General features: G+C 38.8%; 2 protein-coding genes and 1 long non-coding RNA gene across 4 annotated transcripts; 2 read left to right on the forward strand and 1 right to left on the reverse strand.

Moving 5' to 3' along the window:
• The first annotated feature begins 766 nt into the window (after positions 1-766).
• LOC109804452 (RING/U-box superfamily protein) lies at positions 767-4,737 on the forward strand. The gene is made up of 5 exons (XM_020366278.3): positions 767-1,491; positions 2,464-2,613; positions 3,798-3,896; positions 4,007-4,153; positions 4,258-4,737. Exons 1-5 carry the CDS (start codon positions 937-939, stop codon positions 4,390-4,392), a joined length of 1,086 nt encoding a protein of 361 aa, XP_020221867.1. The 5' UTR covers positions 767-936; the 3' UTR covers positions 4,393-4,737.
• A 580-nt stretch (positions 4,738-5,317) lies between these two features.
• Positions 5,318-16,266, reverse strand: LOC114916233 (uncharacterized). Its single transcript, XR_003804624.1, has 3 exons — positions 16,131-16,266; positions 6,411-6,458; positions 5,318-5,659 (listed from the first exon to the last, which is right to left on the reverse strand). It is a non-coding gene; the product is annotated as an uncharacterized LOC114916233 (long non-coding RNA).
• LOC109803330 (UDP-Glycosyltransferase superfamily protein) lies at positions 13,732-16,893 on the forward strand. 2 transcript variants are annotated; one of them, XM_029272571.2, is made up of 4 exons: positions 13,739-14,723; positions 14,969-15,077; positions 15,471-15,606; positions 16,229-16,893. In XM_029272571.2, the coding sequence occupies exons 1-4, from the start codon at positions 13,903-13,905 to the stop codon at positions 16,372-16,374; spliced, it is 1,212 nt and encodes a 403-aa protein (XP_029128404.1). In that variant the 5' UTR covers positions 13,739-13,902; the 3' UTR covers positions 16,375-16,893. The 2 variants fall into 2 exon arrangements, with proteins under 2 accessions (XP_082925094.1, XP_029128404.1); XM_083068968.1 differs by lacking the exon at positions 15,471-15,606 and having other exon boundaries at positions 13,732-14,723.
• The last annotated feature ends 561 nt before the right edge of the window (positions 16,894-17,454 follow it).

Genomic DNA, 17,454 nt, shown 5'->3' on the forward strand with positions numbered 1-17,454 from the left:
TTAATTTCTTCAAATATACTATAGTCATTTGCTTTCACTTTGCAATTCTGCATATTTTTTTAAGCTGGTGCATTGAGGTTGTCTTGATATGCCAACAAGGCAACAAATAACCAATTTCATTTTAATGAAAATTTGAAGATACAACAATCAAAAAAAGAAAAGAAAAGAAAAGAAAGATACTTATTTTTTTGTTAGTTTTCTTGGTGCTAATAAACAATGTTTCTGGCCATGTATTTGACCTTGAGAATTGAAACCAGCAAGGAAGCTTTACAAGGAAGACATTCCTTGAGTCAAAATTTAAGGCTCCTCACATGTTCATCACCATTACTACATTTTTAATGCGATAAGTAAATTATACACATGCTATAATTCCAATACACCTATGTTTTTGGACTCAGCGTTATTGTGCAGGGAGGAGGAACCTTTTCAATGCTGTCCACTCTTTAATGATATATTAGGCCGAAGTAATTCTTGAAATTCACAATTTATTTATTTTAAAAAGAAATTAACTTTTGTGTCAGCACTGTACACTAGTCTGACTTTCTGTAGTATGAAAGATATTTCACATTTGATTAAAGTAAACTATATTAATAATCTGATGCCAATTTCTCATTGAGGCTCCAAAGCACAGCACTAGAGTCCAAAGAGAGGAAAGGGTTTTTGAACTTTTGTTTTGATAAGTAGCATCTATTTGGCTTGAAAAGCACAAAAAGAGATAAAAGCAAGTCACAGATTCCAGTGTGTGGCCTAGTAATTGAATAGCATATGCCCACAATTGCAGCAAGACAAGGCAGGGCCACCTAACAACCCCAGAAGAAAAGGGCACCCCACAAATTAAAATTTATTATTTCAAACTAATAAATAATCAATCAAAACACATTCTTTTCGAAATCTCTCAAGTCCTGTTCTTTTTTTCCTTCTCTCTCTCTTAGAGCCATGCCTGTTGTGACAAACAACACTACAACTGTAGCAGAGCACATCAAATGGAGAAGACCCAGAAACCAATTCCATAGCCCCATTTCAGGAACAGATCCGAACCCTCAAATCCAATCCACTAGGGCCAAGTCCACCATATCCTCCCTGCTCCTCTCCACCTTCTCCAACAACAACAATGACACACCCACCATCAATGGTGGTGCCCCGAGCAGGAAAAAAAGTAACTTTTCTTCAGCAACCCTCAGAGGGTTGGGGTGCACGGCTGGGGCGGCGCAGCAGGTGTCGGTTCCGGCGGTGATTCGCTCCTCCGCCGACTGGCAGGGGAAGAAAACCAGAAAAAAGAAGCACAAGAGAAGCAGCAACAACAGCAAGAACAAGACTTTCCATGGTGGGGTTCTAGAAGGCTCCAATCCTGGCTGTGTGGACTTTCAAGATGTTTGGTGTGGCCCTGGAATTGGGTTCTCAGCAGATGCTGCCTCTGTTGATTGTGTTGTGGCAAGGAAGAATGTGTCTGCAAGAGGGAAAATTGATGTGGACAAGATTTCTCACAGGGAGGTATTCTCATTCCTGCAATCTTTCATCTGTTTTTTTGTTGAAGCATTTGGTGCCTAAATCTGTTGAAAAGTTTGGCCTTTTCGTTTTTCCTACCCAGAACATGGCTTGCTTTCTTTGGGCAACCTGCATCAATAAATTTTCCGTTTTTAACCCCACCAAATATTAAGAATGCCGTTCTCGTTTCTCCTTCCTTTCTTGATGGGTAGTTTCTGATGTTCTGTTTATCAATCAAATAATAGCAAGTTAGTAAAAAAAATTAGCATTGGTTTTTGCATTGGTGAACATTGAAGTGTTTTTTCCTTTTGATTTTTATCCGAAGTCCCATGCCACTTTTCTTATGTTTAAGGATACATGGGGACTAATTTTTTTTTAAAAAATCCCATAAAATATAAGAAGACAGTTTAAAAATAATGTCTTTTATGTATGGGCCTGAAATCTTTGATCGTTTTCATGTAGGGCTATCCTTTTGTTTTTGTTTTCCGGTGCATGTGATCTCTGATCATCTTATCTATACTTGTTATTACTTCAATATTAAAACAAGTTTTTTTAGTACAAATTAAGCCATCAAATATTTTAAAATTTAGGAAAATATGTCGTACTATCCTTTCACCCTATTAATCCATTAATGTTTCTTTCATTTCATTTTTAATGTGGAGATAACAAGAGAGAATAATATTTTTTAAAAAATAAATACTTGTTGATTTTACAAACAACTATTTTGGTTATTAATAGCTAGTTTCCTATAGTTACAGATGCAAGAAGTAGTTGTTGATTATTGGATAAGTGGTTACGTTAGTGGGAGACAGGGATCCGTTTTTTATGGGTTTAGATACACGTGAATGATTAGTTGGGTTTTGGTTTGAGTTGTGGTTTGAGTTGTGCTTCGTCATGATTTTTGTTTCACAATGCCTTGACAATTGACATGATTTGGAGCTAACAAACATTGCTTCATCATTCATTAAATATTGGCAGCGATCATCGTATGTGGGAAGGCGCACAGAAACCTTCACTTTTCTGGACACTGATTCTGACATCTTCACACCACGTTCTGCCTCTGACTCTTATGGAACTGCAACATACTATCGTCATGTTAGAGATCCTTCCTCTGATGGTTTCGCTGAGGTTGCCTCTAATATACCCTTTTCTCTATATTTGTCTTGCCTTATAAGTTCATGTGCATGTCTAGTATGACTTAATGTGGTTCATAGAAATAACCAGTTTAAATTTTAAATTATTAACTCAAATTATTTACTTTGTGCGTAGACATGCATGTGCTGGCTACTAAATAATAAAACTGAAATTTGGCTTTACATTGAAATGAATGTAGTGAGTCATGTTTTTAACTGTAAATTGAATAAACTCGTTGTTTCTGCTGCTAAAAATGAATGACTTTACTGTATGTAATATGGCGAGTTAAAATCTTGATTGCATTTGTTGTGTTAGGCTGCATGATTATGTCGAGTACCATGAGATTGTGAAAATTGCCGTGTGTCCTGGATTGTGAATGGTAAACTTATTGTAGAAGCCTAATGGGCAATAGAACTTTGGTTTGTGAAGCTGAAGTCGTGTCAAATCAAAACGCACTGATGTCTTTCTGTAGTAGCAGGAAAATGAACTGGATTTTATACTTCATTATGCCATCATGTGAAATGCACTTATTGAATGATGGGAGATTAAACAAGATATTCTGGAAATGCATGATTGAGTGACGTGTTTCTTTAGGGAACAGTTTTAGTCGTCCTAACATTGGTTGAAATTCCTAGTGTATATTCTGCAAGTTGTGTAGAATAGACACCTGACATCATCATGTTTACACAGGAATTTCTAACTTTGAACTATTACTCCTGATTGGCACAATTTTTATTGAAGTTGGTTTTGTGGTTCATGTGTGTTTTGTGGTTGGATACCCATGTAACAAGGCCTCTTAATGGAAGTTATAATATTAGGAAAATGCCAACCCCTAATGTCACTATTTAAGGAATCAATAATAAAAAGCCTAGTGTACGACATACTCATCTATGTAACTTTAATATAGATTTCAATAAAAAAATTTTGACATATCGGTTACTTAACCCGTGTCTAGTGTCCCAAGAGCACTGATTAGCTAACCCGTGTCTAATGTCCTAAGAGCACTGATTAGCTAACCCGTGTCTAGTGTCCTAAGAGCACTGATTAGCGAGACCCATAATTTTATAATGAATGCATGTATAGAGGAGCATTATGTTATATCCAATCATGGCTTTTGCTTAGATTTTATTCCAGTCGAGCTAATATTGCACGTCTTGATTTTTGCCTGCACTTTGAAGATAATGATGCTTCAAGGGAGTCTACTAATGGGTGGACAATTAAATTCACATGATCATTTCAGAGACTGGAGACTTGATGTTGATAACATGTCATATGAGGTGATTTCTTTCTCAAGCCAAACTGTGTATCTTCTTTTGCAATGATTATTAATATATTCAGCGTTCACATTGTTTTATGTTTGTCAAAACTTCTGGTTTGTGTTTGATAGCAATTGCTAGAGCTTGGTGAGAGAATTGGTCATGTGAACACTGGACTTAAGGAAGATGAGATGGGACGGAACATAAGGAAGACTAGGCTTCAATTTTGGGATGATACATCAAAGCATCAAACAGATAAAGAGTGCAGCATTTGTCAAGTAAGTTTGTAAAATTGAACAAAATGTCTTGAAATGTTTCATACAATATTGCTTTTCTTTCAAAACGACCACAAACTTTTAAACTATCTTGATTTTGAGTTCAGGAGGAGTATGAAGCAGGTGATGAGTTGGGGAGACTAAATTGTGAACACAGCTATCACTTTCAGTGTATAAAACAATGGGTTGCACAAAAAAATTTCTGCCCAGTATGTAAGCAACAAGTTGCAGCTCGACACTGAGTGACACAACACAACCCTACTGTTTTAAATTTGTGTATAGTTCTTCATATCCAATATAAGCGAGAATTTTCATTCTTTGCTGTCAATTATCATTTCATCTTTAAATCTCTGTGAGGCGTCGGCAATTATATGTTATTGATTAAAGGTTTTTCAATTAGGCTTAGACCTTTGCATATTATACGCCAAGAGTGGCCTTGCCTTGCCTAAGAGCAGTTTTATTATTTTTTTTGTTTTTAATGGAGTTGTGTCTGTGACAAAGTAGGGTGTTCATATTTGGAATGAATGCTTGTCCTCAACTATGCCCATTTTGGATCTTATGATGATGATTTTTGTTGCATGTTGCTATATCTCGTCTGCAAATTAAAATGAATTGCTTCACAAATGATATAAAAAAAAATCACGTGTAATGGATTCCACTGTATAGCTCTTGCAAAGACAAAGGAAAGGATTACATCCATTCTTCATGAACCAGTTGCCTTCTTTTTTTCATTTCTCTCGAATGTTTGTTTCAAGTTATTAATGTTTATTTTTGGAATAATATTTTCAGAAATATAATGACAAGAATGACATTCTTAGGTATTTTTAAAAATACATTTGGTTAATGATAAAAAAGTGATGGAAATATTTTTATGGAAGCGCATGTCAGCCACAAGTTTTTCTACGCTTGGAGAATTGAATGTTACGGTACATTAACAATAGTGGAATTAACTTGTTTCCTAGAGACCACACGTTTCCTTATTCCCAAATATTATGAGAGCAAAAATTATGGACATGGGAAGTCATGAAATTAGACACAAACTCATCTTGGCACTTTCTCAGTGACAAGGGTGTATACATGTGAACCACCAAAAATTGGCCACCGCAAGCATGAAACTTCACAAAATTAAATGAAGTAAATAAAACAATAAAAAATAGACCATTCCCATGAACAGTTAAAGTTTGCATCCTTGTCCTTTTACTCATCAAAGTGCCAGTAATATATGATGAGCTCCACAAACTCCCTAGCATTATCATATATCACTATATCACAATCCTAACAATATGATGTAGTAAGAACAGTGGAACTCATCTTTTTCTTGGTGTATCTATTCGATGTCATTGGCCCACAAGAAAAACTTACAGTTGTAAGCATGAATTTATTTCAACCACCATGCCTAGGCTAGATTTTACTTTATAGTCATTTCTTTTCTTTTTGGTAGATAGATTTTATTTACAAGAGAGAGAATGTGTTTTGCAACCTCAGCACATCTTCCATCTTCTTCTTGTCCTACCATGCATTTCAATGTCCAAATCAAGAAAGAAGAGGAAAAGGCCAAAAAGAGAGAGATAATACTGCTTCTTGCAGGTACATTTGTCTCAAATAGGGAAGTGCTGAATTTTAGAATTGTATAAAGAACAGGTGAATTCATACAACAGCAAGCAGTCAAGGTGTTAACTAGTGACATTATATCTTGTAAAAAAAAAAAAAAAAAACTAGTGACATTATAGTAATGGAAAAATTTATAATTTTAAAATTAATGATGCACTGGAGTAGTCATATTGAAAACTATGATGCGGATCTCAATGAGACCTTTAATCTGAAGCAAACGAGGATAAAACTGTACAAGTTTGAGGAATAAATAATGTACGAAAGATTGAAACTTTTTTTTTTTTGACAAGAATGAAAGATTGAAACTTGAAACTTGAACTTGAAAGAGGAGGAAAAAAGGACGACCAAAAATAAAGGAATTACTACTGCAGCTTTTTTAAGTTACTAAAATTTGGAGCAAGAGACAAGGAATGTCTCAAGATGGGTTTTAGTTTTACTTTTCTGGTAGAAACGGTGAAAGATGTCTGGATTCAAAAAATTCTCTATAAATTACTCTTTAACCCTTTCCTTAACTTCAAAGTTTCAGTTCTGGTCGGTAGCCAGTTATCTATTTAACTTTTTTCGTGGATATATTTCATCACATACAAATATGTATTCATAGGATGTGATCGTTGATTAAACATTATCTAAACATAAATAAAAATCAAACCTGAAATTTATGTGATCCCCGTATCCCAGGTACTGCAGTGTGATAAGTCTACAATTAAGAAATAAGGGTATCGTTAATTGAAAGTTCAGGAACAATCAGTGAAATACTGTCCCATGTCTGTGATAACATTTTATTTATAGTTATAGAACAACATTTTTCCACGCATAAGTTTGACAAGATTATAACTATTGGTATTGTTGTGTGGATATGAGTCTCAAGGGATAATCTTAATATAACATGTCACTATTGAAGATACCACCAAACTCCAATTACCACCAGTTCAACCTTCAATTGTCTTCTATTTGTACCCCAAACTTAAGATCCTCTGTATTACTAGTCTTTATCTTTCTGATTTCCGATTAACAGGACTTTTGACACAAGTGACATGACAGACATTAATTTGGTGATTTATGTTCTTTTATCCAAGTCCAAGCATATGGCATGTTTCATGAATATTTATGGAATGATTCCCAAACATGAAGATTTTAACTGACATTTTGAAGATGAAGGTTACATACTTAAAGTCTTTTCAATTGCAATTGCTTCTGTAACTAAATAATAATAATAATAAATGCTAGTGTAACTTTCCAATTTTCATCACATTTCATGTCATCAGTGCATGATTGACACAATTATATTTTCATACAGAAAATATAGGCGTTAAATAGTGGTGTCCACCGATCTTTTGCTTTGTGTTCATCCATCCACCACCCTGCAGGTACCCAGTTAATGCCCGACCATGGTCAGAACTCAGAAGCAGTACCCAATTTATGTGATGCTTGTTGGACCTATACAACAACCGTACAAGGTTAAACATCAGTTTACAATCCAATGTAACCGACCCAAATGTGGTCTAGCCCACTAATATATACCACAAAGTGTACAATGCAGCATGAAAGAATGCCACCCCACAAAATCAATTGCCCCAACTTTCAAGTACCTTTTTATCAATTTCAGCAGCACAATGTGGCTTTGCCTCAACATATCCACTATCCATCATCACTGCCCATTGCTACAACTCCTACACCCACTACTAATTATCGTTATCAATACACTGGACCTAAGCAACACCAACCATATATACTATACATATTACTCTACCAAAAATTATTACACAATTTAGGACTACTAAGTCTCTATCATCCCAATCAATCATGATATGCATTTAAGTTTTCATATAAATAAAAATTAATTGTATTTAATTACATATTTAATAGAAATTAGAAATGACGTGATTCAGCTTATTATCTTTTTGATTAGCATTATGGAGGTACTTTTATTCTCTTTCACACTTTTGAGGGGTTGACAGTCACATTTGTTATGAAATGGATCAAGTCAAGATGGCAAACAACAACACAATAACGAATGTGAAAGCGATAAAGCGATAAAAGACACGAATTTGTTAACCCAGTTCGGATAAAAATCCTATGTCTGGGGGCGATACCAAGCCAGGAGAAATCACTCAAAAGAGGAGGATAAACCGAGGAGTACAACTCACACACACTTGTATGAAACACTCACTCTCTCAACTCAACTCCTTTCTTATTTCTCACTTGGAATTTCTGCACACAAAATGAGGTTTGCCTACAATGGTATATATAGCCAAGCCAATGTCCCAAACTTGTTCAACCCCATTGGGATTGCTTTGAGTCTACACTAGGTTTTGGCATCTCCAAACTTGCAAGACTCCCTTGCATGGAGTACACTCCTCAATTTGTTATTGCTTTCTTCCTAAGTCTTCTATTATGCAATCTTCACACCTTAACAATCTCCCACTTGAAGATTGATCAGCTTTTCTCCTCTTCCTTCTTGGTACTACCGGGTCTGTCTGCTTAGTTGTCAAGGCCGATCGAAGCTGCACACAGCTTCAACTTCTCCAAAGTCACCGCCTTGGTCAGCATGTCTGCAGGGTTCTTGTCCCCCTGGATCTTCTCGAGCTGCAGTGCCTTCTTCTCCAGAAGATGCCTGATGAAATGATACTTGACCTCGATGTGCTTCGTTCGTGAGTGAAACGCGGGGTTCTTTGCCAGATGGATCGCACTCTGGCTATCACTATATAGAGCCACATACTCCCGAGGTCTCCCAAGTTCATTCAGGAAATTCTGCAGCCAAACGAGCTCCTTGGCTGCCTCCGTCACTGCCACGTACTCAGCTTCCGTCGTGGACAGTGCAACAATCTTCTGCAACTTTGATATCCAGGATATGGCTGTTCCGCCGTAAGTAAACACGTACCCAGTAGTGCTCCTCCTCTTATCGAGGTCACTTCCTGCAAAATCAGCATCGACAAACCCAGACAGGGTAAGGTTACCCCTGCCAAACATCAATACCCGGTCCTTAGTACCCCTCAGGTACCTAAGGATCCACTTTACTGCCTCCCAGTGCATTACTCCGGGATTGCTCATGAATCGGCTGACAACTCCCACTGCATGTGCTATGTCTGGCCGGGTGCAGACCATAGCGTACATCAAGCTCCCAATGGCCGAAGCATACGGCGTACCCCTCATCCTTTCTCGTTCAGAGTCATCCTTGGGCGAATCTTTGTTGGACAACTTAAACTGGCTTCCCAGTGGCACTCCAACCGGCTTTGCAGCTTCCATCTTGAATCTGCACAACACCTTCTCAATATACTCAGATTGAGAAAGCCATAATTTACCAGTATTCCTGTCCCTCATGATTTTCATGCCCAATATCTGCCTTGCTTCGCCTAGATCCTTCATGTCAAATCTCCTTGACAACTGATCCTTGAGCCTGTTGATCTCCATGACATTTGATCCTGCTATCAACATGTCATCCACATACAGGAGTAGAATAATGAAAGAGTTACCGAACCTCTTCACATAACAGCAATGATCAGCACTACACCTGGAGTACCCTATCTCCAGCATGAAGTTATCGAACTTCCGGTACCACTGTCGCGGAGCCTGTTTCAATCCATACAAGCTCTTCTTCAGGCGACAGACCTGCTGATCATCTCCCTTGTACCCCTCCGGCTGTACCATGTAGATTTCCTCTTCGAGATCCCCGTGCAGAAAGGCCGTCTTCACATCCATCTGCTGTAACTCCAAGTTCTCCGCCGCTACCATGCTTAACACTAGGCGAATAGTGGTTATCTTAACAACAGGTGTAAAAACATCGGTAAAATCAATACCGTATCTCTGCTGGAATCCCTTCACTACAAGTCTGGCCTTGTATCGCTTTTTTCCGTCTGATTCTTCTTTGACTCGATAGACCCATCTGTTCTGAAGAGCCTTCTTTCCTTGTGGGAGTTGACACAATTCCCATGTGTCATTCTTCTTCAACGAGCACATTTCGTCGTCCATCGCAAGCTCCCACTTGCTCTTGTGGTCATCATTGACCGCCTCTGCATAGCATTCGGGTTCCCCACAATCAGTCAAAAGCAAATAGTAGAGAGAGGGTGAATACCGCTCCGGGGCCCTTCTCTTCCTTGTAACTCGGCCCAGTGCCAGGGGTGTCCTGCTTTCTGTTTCCCTTGTCGCCCGGAATTCAAAGGGCGGCGGTGGTTCGGGCTCTGACTCCTCCTCTGTTTGGTCGGTTTCCTCCATCTGAACTCCCACTGAATCATTGTCTGCTGGTCTCGGGATCCTGGTGTTTGATATGTCGAGACCAACCACTTCCTTTTCCATCTTGCCATCGTTCAGGCTCTCCTTCTTGTCCTTGTACATCATGCCTTCATCGAACACCACATTACGACTACGAATTATCTTCCGGTTAAGATCATCCCAGAACTTATACCCAAATTCGTCAGTCCCATATCCAATGAATGTACACTTAATCGACTTAGCATCCAGCTTAGTCCGATCATCGTTCAAAACATAGGCTAAACAACCAAAGGTGCGTAAGAAAGAGAGATCAACTTTCTTACCACTCCAGACTTCCTCTGGAATCCTGTTGTTCAGCGGGACAGAAGGCCCACGATTGATCAAGAAAGCAGCCGTGCTGACTGCTTCTGCCCAGAACATCTTGGGCAGTCCGCTCTTCAATCGCATGCATCTCGCACGCTCGTTCAGTGTTCTGTTCATCCTCTCAGCAACGCCATTCTGCTGAGGTGTGCCCGGGATTGTCTTCTGCATCCGGATCCCACGGTCGGCACAATATTCCTTGATGGCTTCACTGTTGTACTCACCACCGTTGTCTGATCTCAGACACTTCACTTGTAGACCAGTTTCATTCTCCACAAGTGCTCTCCATCTCCTGAAGGTATCAAAGGCATCGGATTTTCTTTTCAGGAAGTACACCCATACCTTTCTTGTGCAGTCATCGACGAACGTCATGTAGTATGTCGATCCTCCAAGAGATATCACCGGTGCTGGCCCCCATAAGTCAGTGTGTACGAGCTCCAGTTTTTTCATCTTTGGAGTTCTCCCCGTGGTCATAAAGCTCACCCGCTTCTGCTTTCCAAGCACACAATGCTCACATAGACCTACGTCCACCGACTTTAATTCGGGCAACCGTCCGATTGACTTCAGCACGCTCATGCCTTTCTCGCTCATGTGGCCCAAGCGATTGTGCCACAAATCAGCCTGCGAGACTGCTCCTGCAAAGGGGATGTTTGGGTTGGATCCTCCTGCCATGTAGAGCGTTCCTGACTTCAGCCCTCGTGCCAATGTCATAGCTCCTTTGCTGACCTTCCACTTACCGTCTCCGAACATTATGTGGAAGCCGTCACTATCCAGTTGTCCGACTGAAATCAAATTCCTCTTCAGTCCTGGTATGTGCCTTACATCTCGTAAGGTCCAGCATGACCCATTTGCATACTTGATCCGTACATCACCCTTCCCTACAATCTTCAGGGGTTTGTTGTCTGCAAGATATACCATGCCAAAATCACCTGTAGTGTATGGCTCCATGATGTCTCTTCTACTGCATGAGTGGAATGAGGCCCCTGAGTCCATGACCCAGTCATCGGACGAGCTGCTCACACTCAACAAGAGTGCATCCACCGTTTCCTCTATTGCGGCATTTGCTGTCCGGCCCTCCTTCTCCTTCTTTGGCGCCCGGCATTCACTTTTCATGTGCCCGGGCTTTTCACAGTTCCAGCACACCATCTCCTTCTTGCCTTTGTTTCTCCCCTTGGATTTTGACCTTCCACGGAATTTACCCCGTGTGTCGGGTCTCCCTCTAGACTCTGTATGTAGTGCAGATCCAGACGACCCTCCCGCCTGATTTCTGCGGGTCTCTTCGTTCAACATCATGTCCCTGATGTTGTCGAACTTCATCTTCTCCTTGCCAGACGAAGTGCTCACCGAAGTAACAACCACATCCCAGCTGTCGGGCAACGATGAGAGCAGGATTAAGGCCTTTACCTCATCATCAAACTCAATGTTCACAGACGCCAGCTGCGTCGTGAGTTGGTTGAAGTCGTTGAGATGATCGGCCACCGACTTCCTCTCCTCCATCTGCAACTTGAACAGCTTCTTCATTAGCATAACCTTGTTCATTGCTGAGGGTTTCTCGTACATATCGGCAAGTGTCTGCAGGACTTCCTTCGTGCTTTTCGCTCCCTTCACATGGTAGGCGACATTCCGAGAGAGCGATAGAATTATAGCGCTCATCGCCTTCCGATCGAGCACCTTCCATTCTTCATCACTCATCCTCTCGGGCTTCTCTGCAAGTGGTGCGTGCAAGTCCTTCCCATACAGGTAGGCCTCCATCTGCATGCGCCAGAATCCAAAGTCGGAACCATTGAATCGTTCGACTGGAATTTTGCCCTCCATCTTGATACTATAACCTGGCTCTGATACCAGTTGTTATGAAATGGATCAAGTCAAGATGGCAAACAACAACACAATAACGAATGTGAAAGCGATAAAGCGATAAAAGACACGAATTTGTTAACCCAGTTCGGATAAAAATCCTATGTCTGGGGGCGATACCAAGCCAGGAGAAATCACTCAAAAGAGGAGGATAAACCGAGGAGTACAACTCACACACACTTGTATGAAACACTCACTTTCTCAACTCAACTCCTTTCTTATTTCTCACTTGGAATTTCTGCACACAAAATGAGGTTTGCCTACAATGGTATATATAGCCAAGCCAATGTCCCAAACTTGTTCAACCCCATTGGGATTGCTTTGAGTCTACACTAGGTTTTGGCATCTCCAAACTTGCAAGACTCCCTTGCATGGAGTACACTCCTCAATTTGTTATTGCTTTCTTCCTAAGTCTTCTATTATGCAATCTTCACACCTTAACAACATTCATTTTGTCTCAAATTAACAGAGACATCAGATTAATGAAAGTTTAAGTATTTGTATTGTCTTTACTCTTCAGGTTATTGTCCTGTTTTGAGCATAATCTGAGCCTGCTAAAACAAATAATTAACATATGTGCACGTGGTGGTTTGGGTAAATTTATTAAGATATGTCCCAAACTTAAATTTTCTGACACATCAATTTATCATGAGCATTTTTTTTGGATACATAATTTATCATTAGCATTTCATACACATGGTTGTTGTCAGATTTATATCCAACGAAACTAGTATGATGATTCATAAGTTGCAAACAACCCTGAATAACTTTTGCACTATAAACTTACCTATAATCTTGCTTGGACTTTATTACATAATTTTTACGTTCACTTTGCAAACCCTGAATTTTCATGTTGCAACTTTGTGTTAATAATTAATTAAGACCTGTTTATATTAAAATATTTTAAAATGTATATAAATTAACTATATATATATATATATATATTATTCTTTATGTTATATTCTTATTTAATTAAAGTAAATCTTATGGATAAAAAAATAAAATTAAAGCAAGTCCTAATAAAAACAATGTGTTTTTTTTTAAAAGCAACAAGAACAATGTTAGGATAATAAGTTACTGCCAAAAAAAGGATAATAAGTTTAAACCTTCTCCCTTTAAAATTTATTAAATGATAATTTGATTTCACTTAATTTATTCTCATATTACAAGCATCCCAACCCGTGCAACACGCTCGGACATTAATTAATTAATTAATATAATTTAAAAATAAAGCAATTATAAACCTGTAATACTATTCTAATTTTCAATTGACAATGATATGAGTATAAAAGCAAACTAATTTTTTTTATAATAATTTTGGTGTCTATATCTTTGCATTATATATTACACGCATTTCTCTTAATATTTTTCAACCCGAAATCTATTCTAATTGAGTTATATTATTAATACAGGATTTTATGTATGAGACTATGACTATTTAGTATTTATTAGGTCTCGGTCTATTCTCTTTGAATATGTTAATCGTATAATTTTTGTATGAGAAACAACATTTCACGTTTTAATTTGATCTAAGATGATTAAAAAGTCAACGAGTCTAAGAAATGACGAAAGTGACAAAAGTGGACATTGTCTTTAGTAAGAACCTGGTTTTGTGGCGAGACAGAAACAAGAAGGAAGTTAGTTTAGAACTTCCAGAAACCATACGTAACAAAGGTGGTGCCATCGTCATGTTGTGTTACTAAACATAAACAACAACAATGGCGACCACCTTATTCTTCTCTCTTCCCGCACCCTCCCCCACAAGAAGACTCTCCATCATCTCATGCCACTCCAACCACCCTCTCCGCGTCGCCTTCGCCGGCGGCGGCACCGGCAGCAACATCTACCCGGCCCTCGCCATCGCCGACGACCTCAAGGCCGCCACCCCCGCCTCCCGCTTTCTCTTCCTCGCCACCCCCGACAGCGTCGAGAGCGCCGCAATCTCCGCCGCCGGCCACCACTTCGCCACCGTCGCCGGCCCACCACCCAACGACAACCCCTTCCTCTTCCCCCTCCGTTTCTCGAACTCTCTCCTCCAGTGCCTCCGCCACCTCCGGGACTTCCAACCCCACGTCGTCGTCGGCACCGGCGGCTACGTCTCCTTCCCCGCGTGCCTCGCCGCGAAGCTCGGCGGCGCCACCGTCGTCATCCACGAACCCAACTCCGTCCCCGGCTTCGGCAACACGCTTCTCGCTTTCCTGGCTGATGCTATCTTCGTTGCTTTCAACTCCACGCTCGATAGCTTCCCGAGGAACAAGTGCTTCGTGTGTGGGAACCCCGTGAGGATGTCGCTTAGGAACCTTGCTTCGAAGGAGGACGCGATGACGCACTTTTTTCCGGGTTCGGATTGTGAAGGCAAGGTTTTGTTGGTGCTTGCTGGGTCTTTTGGCGCGAATGCTGTTAACATTGCGATGCTGAATTTGTACTTTGAAATGCTGAGACAGGATAGTGCCTTGCATGTTATATGGCAAACTGGGGTTGGAGCCTCTGATGAAATGGATAGTCTTGTTAAAACTCATCCACGCTTGTATTTGACACCGTAAGTCAAGTGTTATCCAATCAGAATTAGAATTAGAGTTTCACCTAGATCATCTGTGTGATAAAATTTCAATAATAACGATGTTAGTTGTCCATATTTTAATGGGTGTTGAGCGATTGAATAGTTTCTGGATAATTTGATTTCTGATAGAGCACAATACCATTGTTTGATCATGTGACAGATGGATCTATTTGGTTGCAAAAGGTTAACTGATGGGTCCCTTTTTTTTTTTTTTTTCTCCAAAGGTTCATGCATTGTATAGATTTGGCCTATGCAGCGGCAGACTTGATTGTTTCTAGAGCTGGGGCAATGACTTGCTATGAAATATTGGCAACTGGGAAACCATCTATTCTGGTAGTTAAATATTGTGTTTAGCCCTTCATTTCATTCCTTCTGTTTTTCATTTCAGCTTTGAATTATAAAATATTAGTCATTTATTTAAAAACTTGAGTGCGAAATTCAGCCAAATTAAGTTCAACGTCCTTTTTTTCCCTTCCAATTGGATCCTAACAGCCATATAAAATATTATCCTCTCAACTAGTGTAATAATATAGTAACAAATTGCTGTATTCTGTATTTTTTGTGGGTTTGAGTCATCTTTTTACAATCCATGTGATGATGCATCACTGCATATGATTTCCATGCTTTCCCTATTTTTCAAGAATCACTTTACACCTTTCCTTTTAAGCTGAAACTGCGGCTCATACAAAGGAAAATTGTGACCTTTTTTTCAATAATTGTTTGTAGATACCCTCGCCAAATTTCTCTGAGGGGAATCAGTTCAGAAATGCTTCCTTGATGGCAGACTTAGCTGGTGTGACTGTTATAACTGAAGATGAGCTAGACTCAAGTACACTAGCCATTGCAATTGAAAAGATTTTCAGTATGTAGTCTTTACCTTCCATGTCTGTTAAAATTTCAGGTTTGGAAATCATTCCATAGTTTTTCATGAAGCATGCCATATGCTTTGATAAAAGAACCAAGATCACAAAATTACTCTCTGTCATGTCACTTATGTCACAAAATCATGTTAATGGGATATCAGAAAGGTAGAGATGCATTAAGATTAGTGATATAGAAGATCTCAAGTTTGGACCACAAATAGAAGACAATTAAAGGTTGGACTGGTAGTATTTGGTGGTGGTATCTTCAATAATGGCCTGTTATTTGTTCAGTGTTGAACCTTTTTGAACAAGCTGGATTTTAAGATTATTCCTCGAGACTTGGACTAATGTCTAAACAACACCAATAGTAATAAGTTTGAAATATAACTACTCACTCTAGTACATCCTTAATTTAGAAATTATAATTTTTCTCATTAATATATCACTGGTTAACTCCTTGACTGCTTTGTTGTTTGTATGAATTCACCATATTCTTTATATAATTCTAAAATTCAGAGCTTACCTGTTTGAGTTAAATGTACCTGCAAGAAGCAATATTTGTCTCTTTTTCTTTTATTCTCCTTCCTTCCTTCTTGATTTCGACATTGAAATTCGTGACAGGGGACAAGCATAAGATGGAAGAAATGTCTGAGAGGGCTCTGAAAGCTGCAAATCTCAATGCCTCAGCTGAGATTGCAAAACACATTCTGTCTCTTGTAAATCAATCCACCATAAAGAAAACAAATGGCTTCAAAGCAGAATCTTAGCATGGTGGTTTAAAATCATGCTTAGAACTGTAAGTTTTTCTTGTGGGCCAATAACACTGAATCGAATAGAAACACCAAGAAAAAGAAGAGCTCCACTGCTCTTACGACTTGGCAGCATCTTGTTAGGAATGTGATATATGATAATGCTAAGAAGTTTGCGGAACACTTATATCACTGGCACTTTGATGAGTGATAGAGACTAAGGATGGAGGCTTTAATTGATCATGCAGGGCTATGATATGACATGGGAGTGGTCCATTTTTTATTGTTTTATTTATCTATTTAATTTTGTGAAGCATCATTCTTGGAGTGGTCTATTCTTGGTGGTTCCCAATCTAGACATCCTTGTCACTGAGAGAGTGCCGAGATGAGTTTATGTTGAATTTCATGACTGCTATGTCCATAGTTTTGCTTTCATCATAATATTTGGGAAGAAGGAAACGTGTGAATGTAATGTAACATTTTGGAAAACTTGTTAGGTGAAAATGAAATGAAAATTTCATAATATTTGTGGCTCAACTCGAGCTGGCGATGATTGACATGCATTTTATTATTTATTTTTTTTTTCATATTCACGATGTTGATGTCTTTGCTTATTTAAGGGTTAAGTATATGTAATATTTCATAAAAAGTATATGTTTTTCATTCCATATAAAAATAATTTCTTTTGATTTTCATCTGTTAAGGATCTTTTATGCTTGATCTTAATCTTTGTTAAAAAGTATATGTTTTTCATTCCATATAAATATAATTTCTTTTGATTTCCATCTGTTTAAGAATCTTTTACGATTGATCTTAATCTTTGTTAAACGTCGATTATTTTAAATAATTTCGATCACCATTCAATAACATGTATCAAACGATGAAAAAGAATTTATCTTAGGTCGTGGAATTGTTGAATCATAGAGGAACAAGCATACAATCTTAATTAAACAAGGTGCAGAGCAAAACGTTGTATCCAAAAAAGGATTTTGGACCACACAAGTCAAACAGTTGTGTCCAGAAAAGGAATTTTGGCCCAAACAAGTCCTACACTTGTGTTGTACTAAGGGAGGTGTTTGGTACAATGCAAAAAAATTT

Source organism: Cajanus cajan, chromosome 2 (genome assembly GCF_000230855.2).
Source record: "Cajanus cajan strain Asha chromosome 2, NIPB_CcT2T_4, whole genome shotgun sequence".
Classification (NCBI taxonomy): domain Eukaryota; kingdom Viridiplantae; phylum Streptophyta; class Magnoliopsida; order Fabales; family Fabaceae; genus Cajanus; species Cajanus cajan.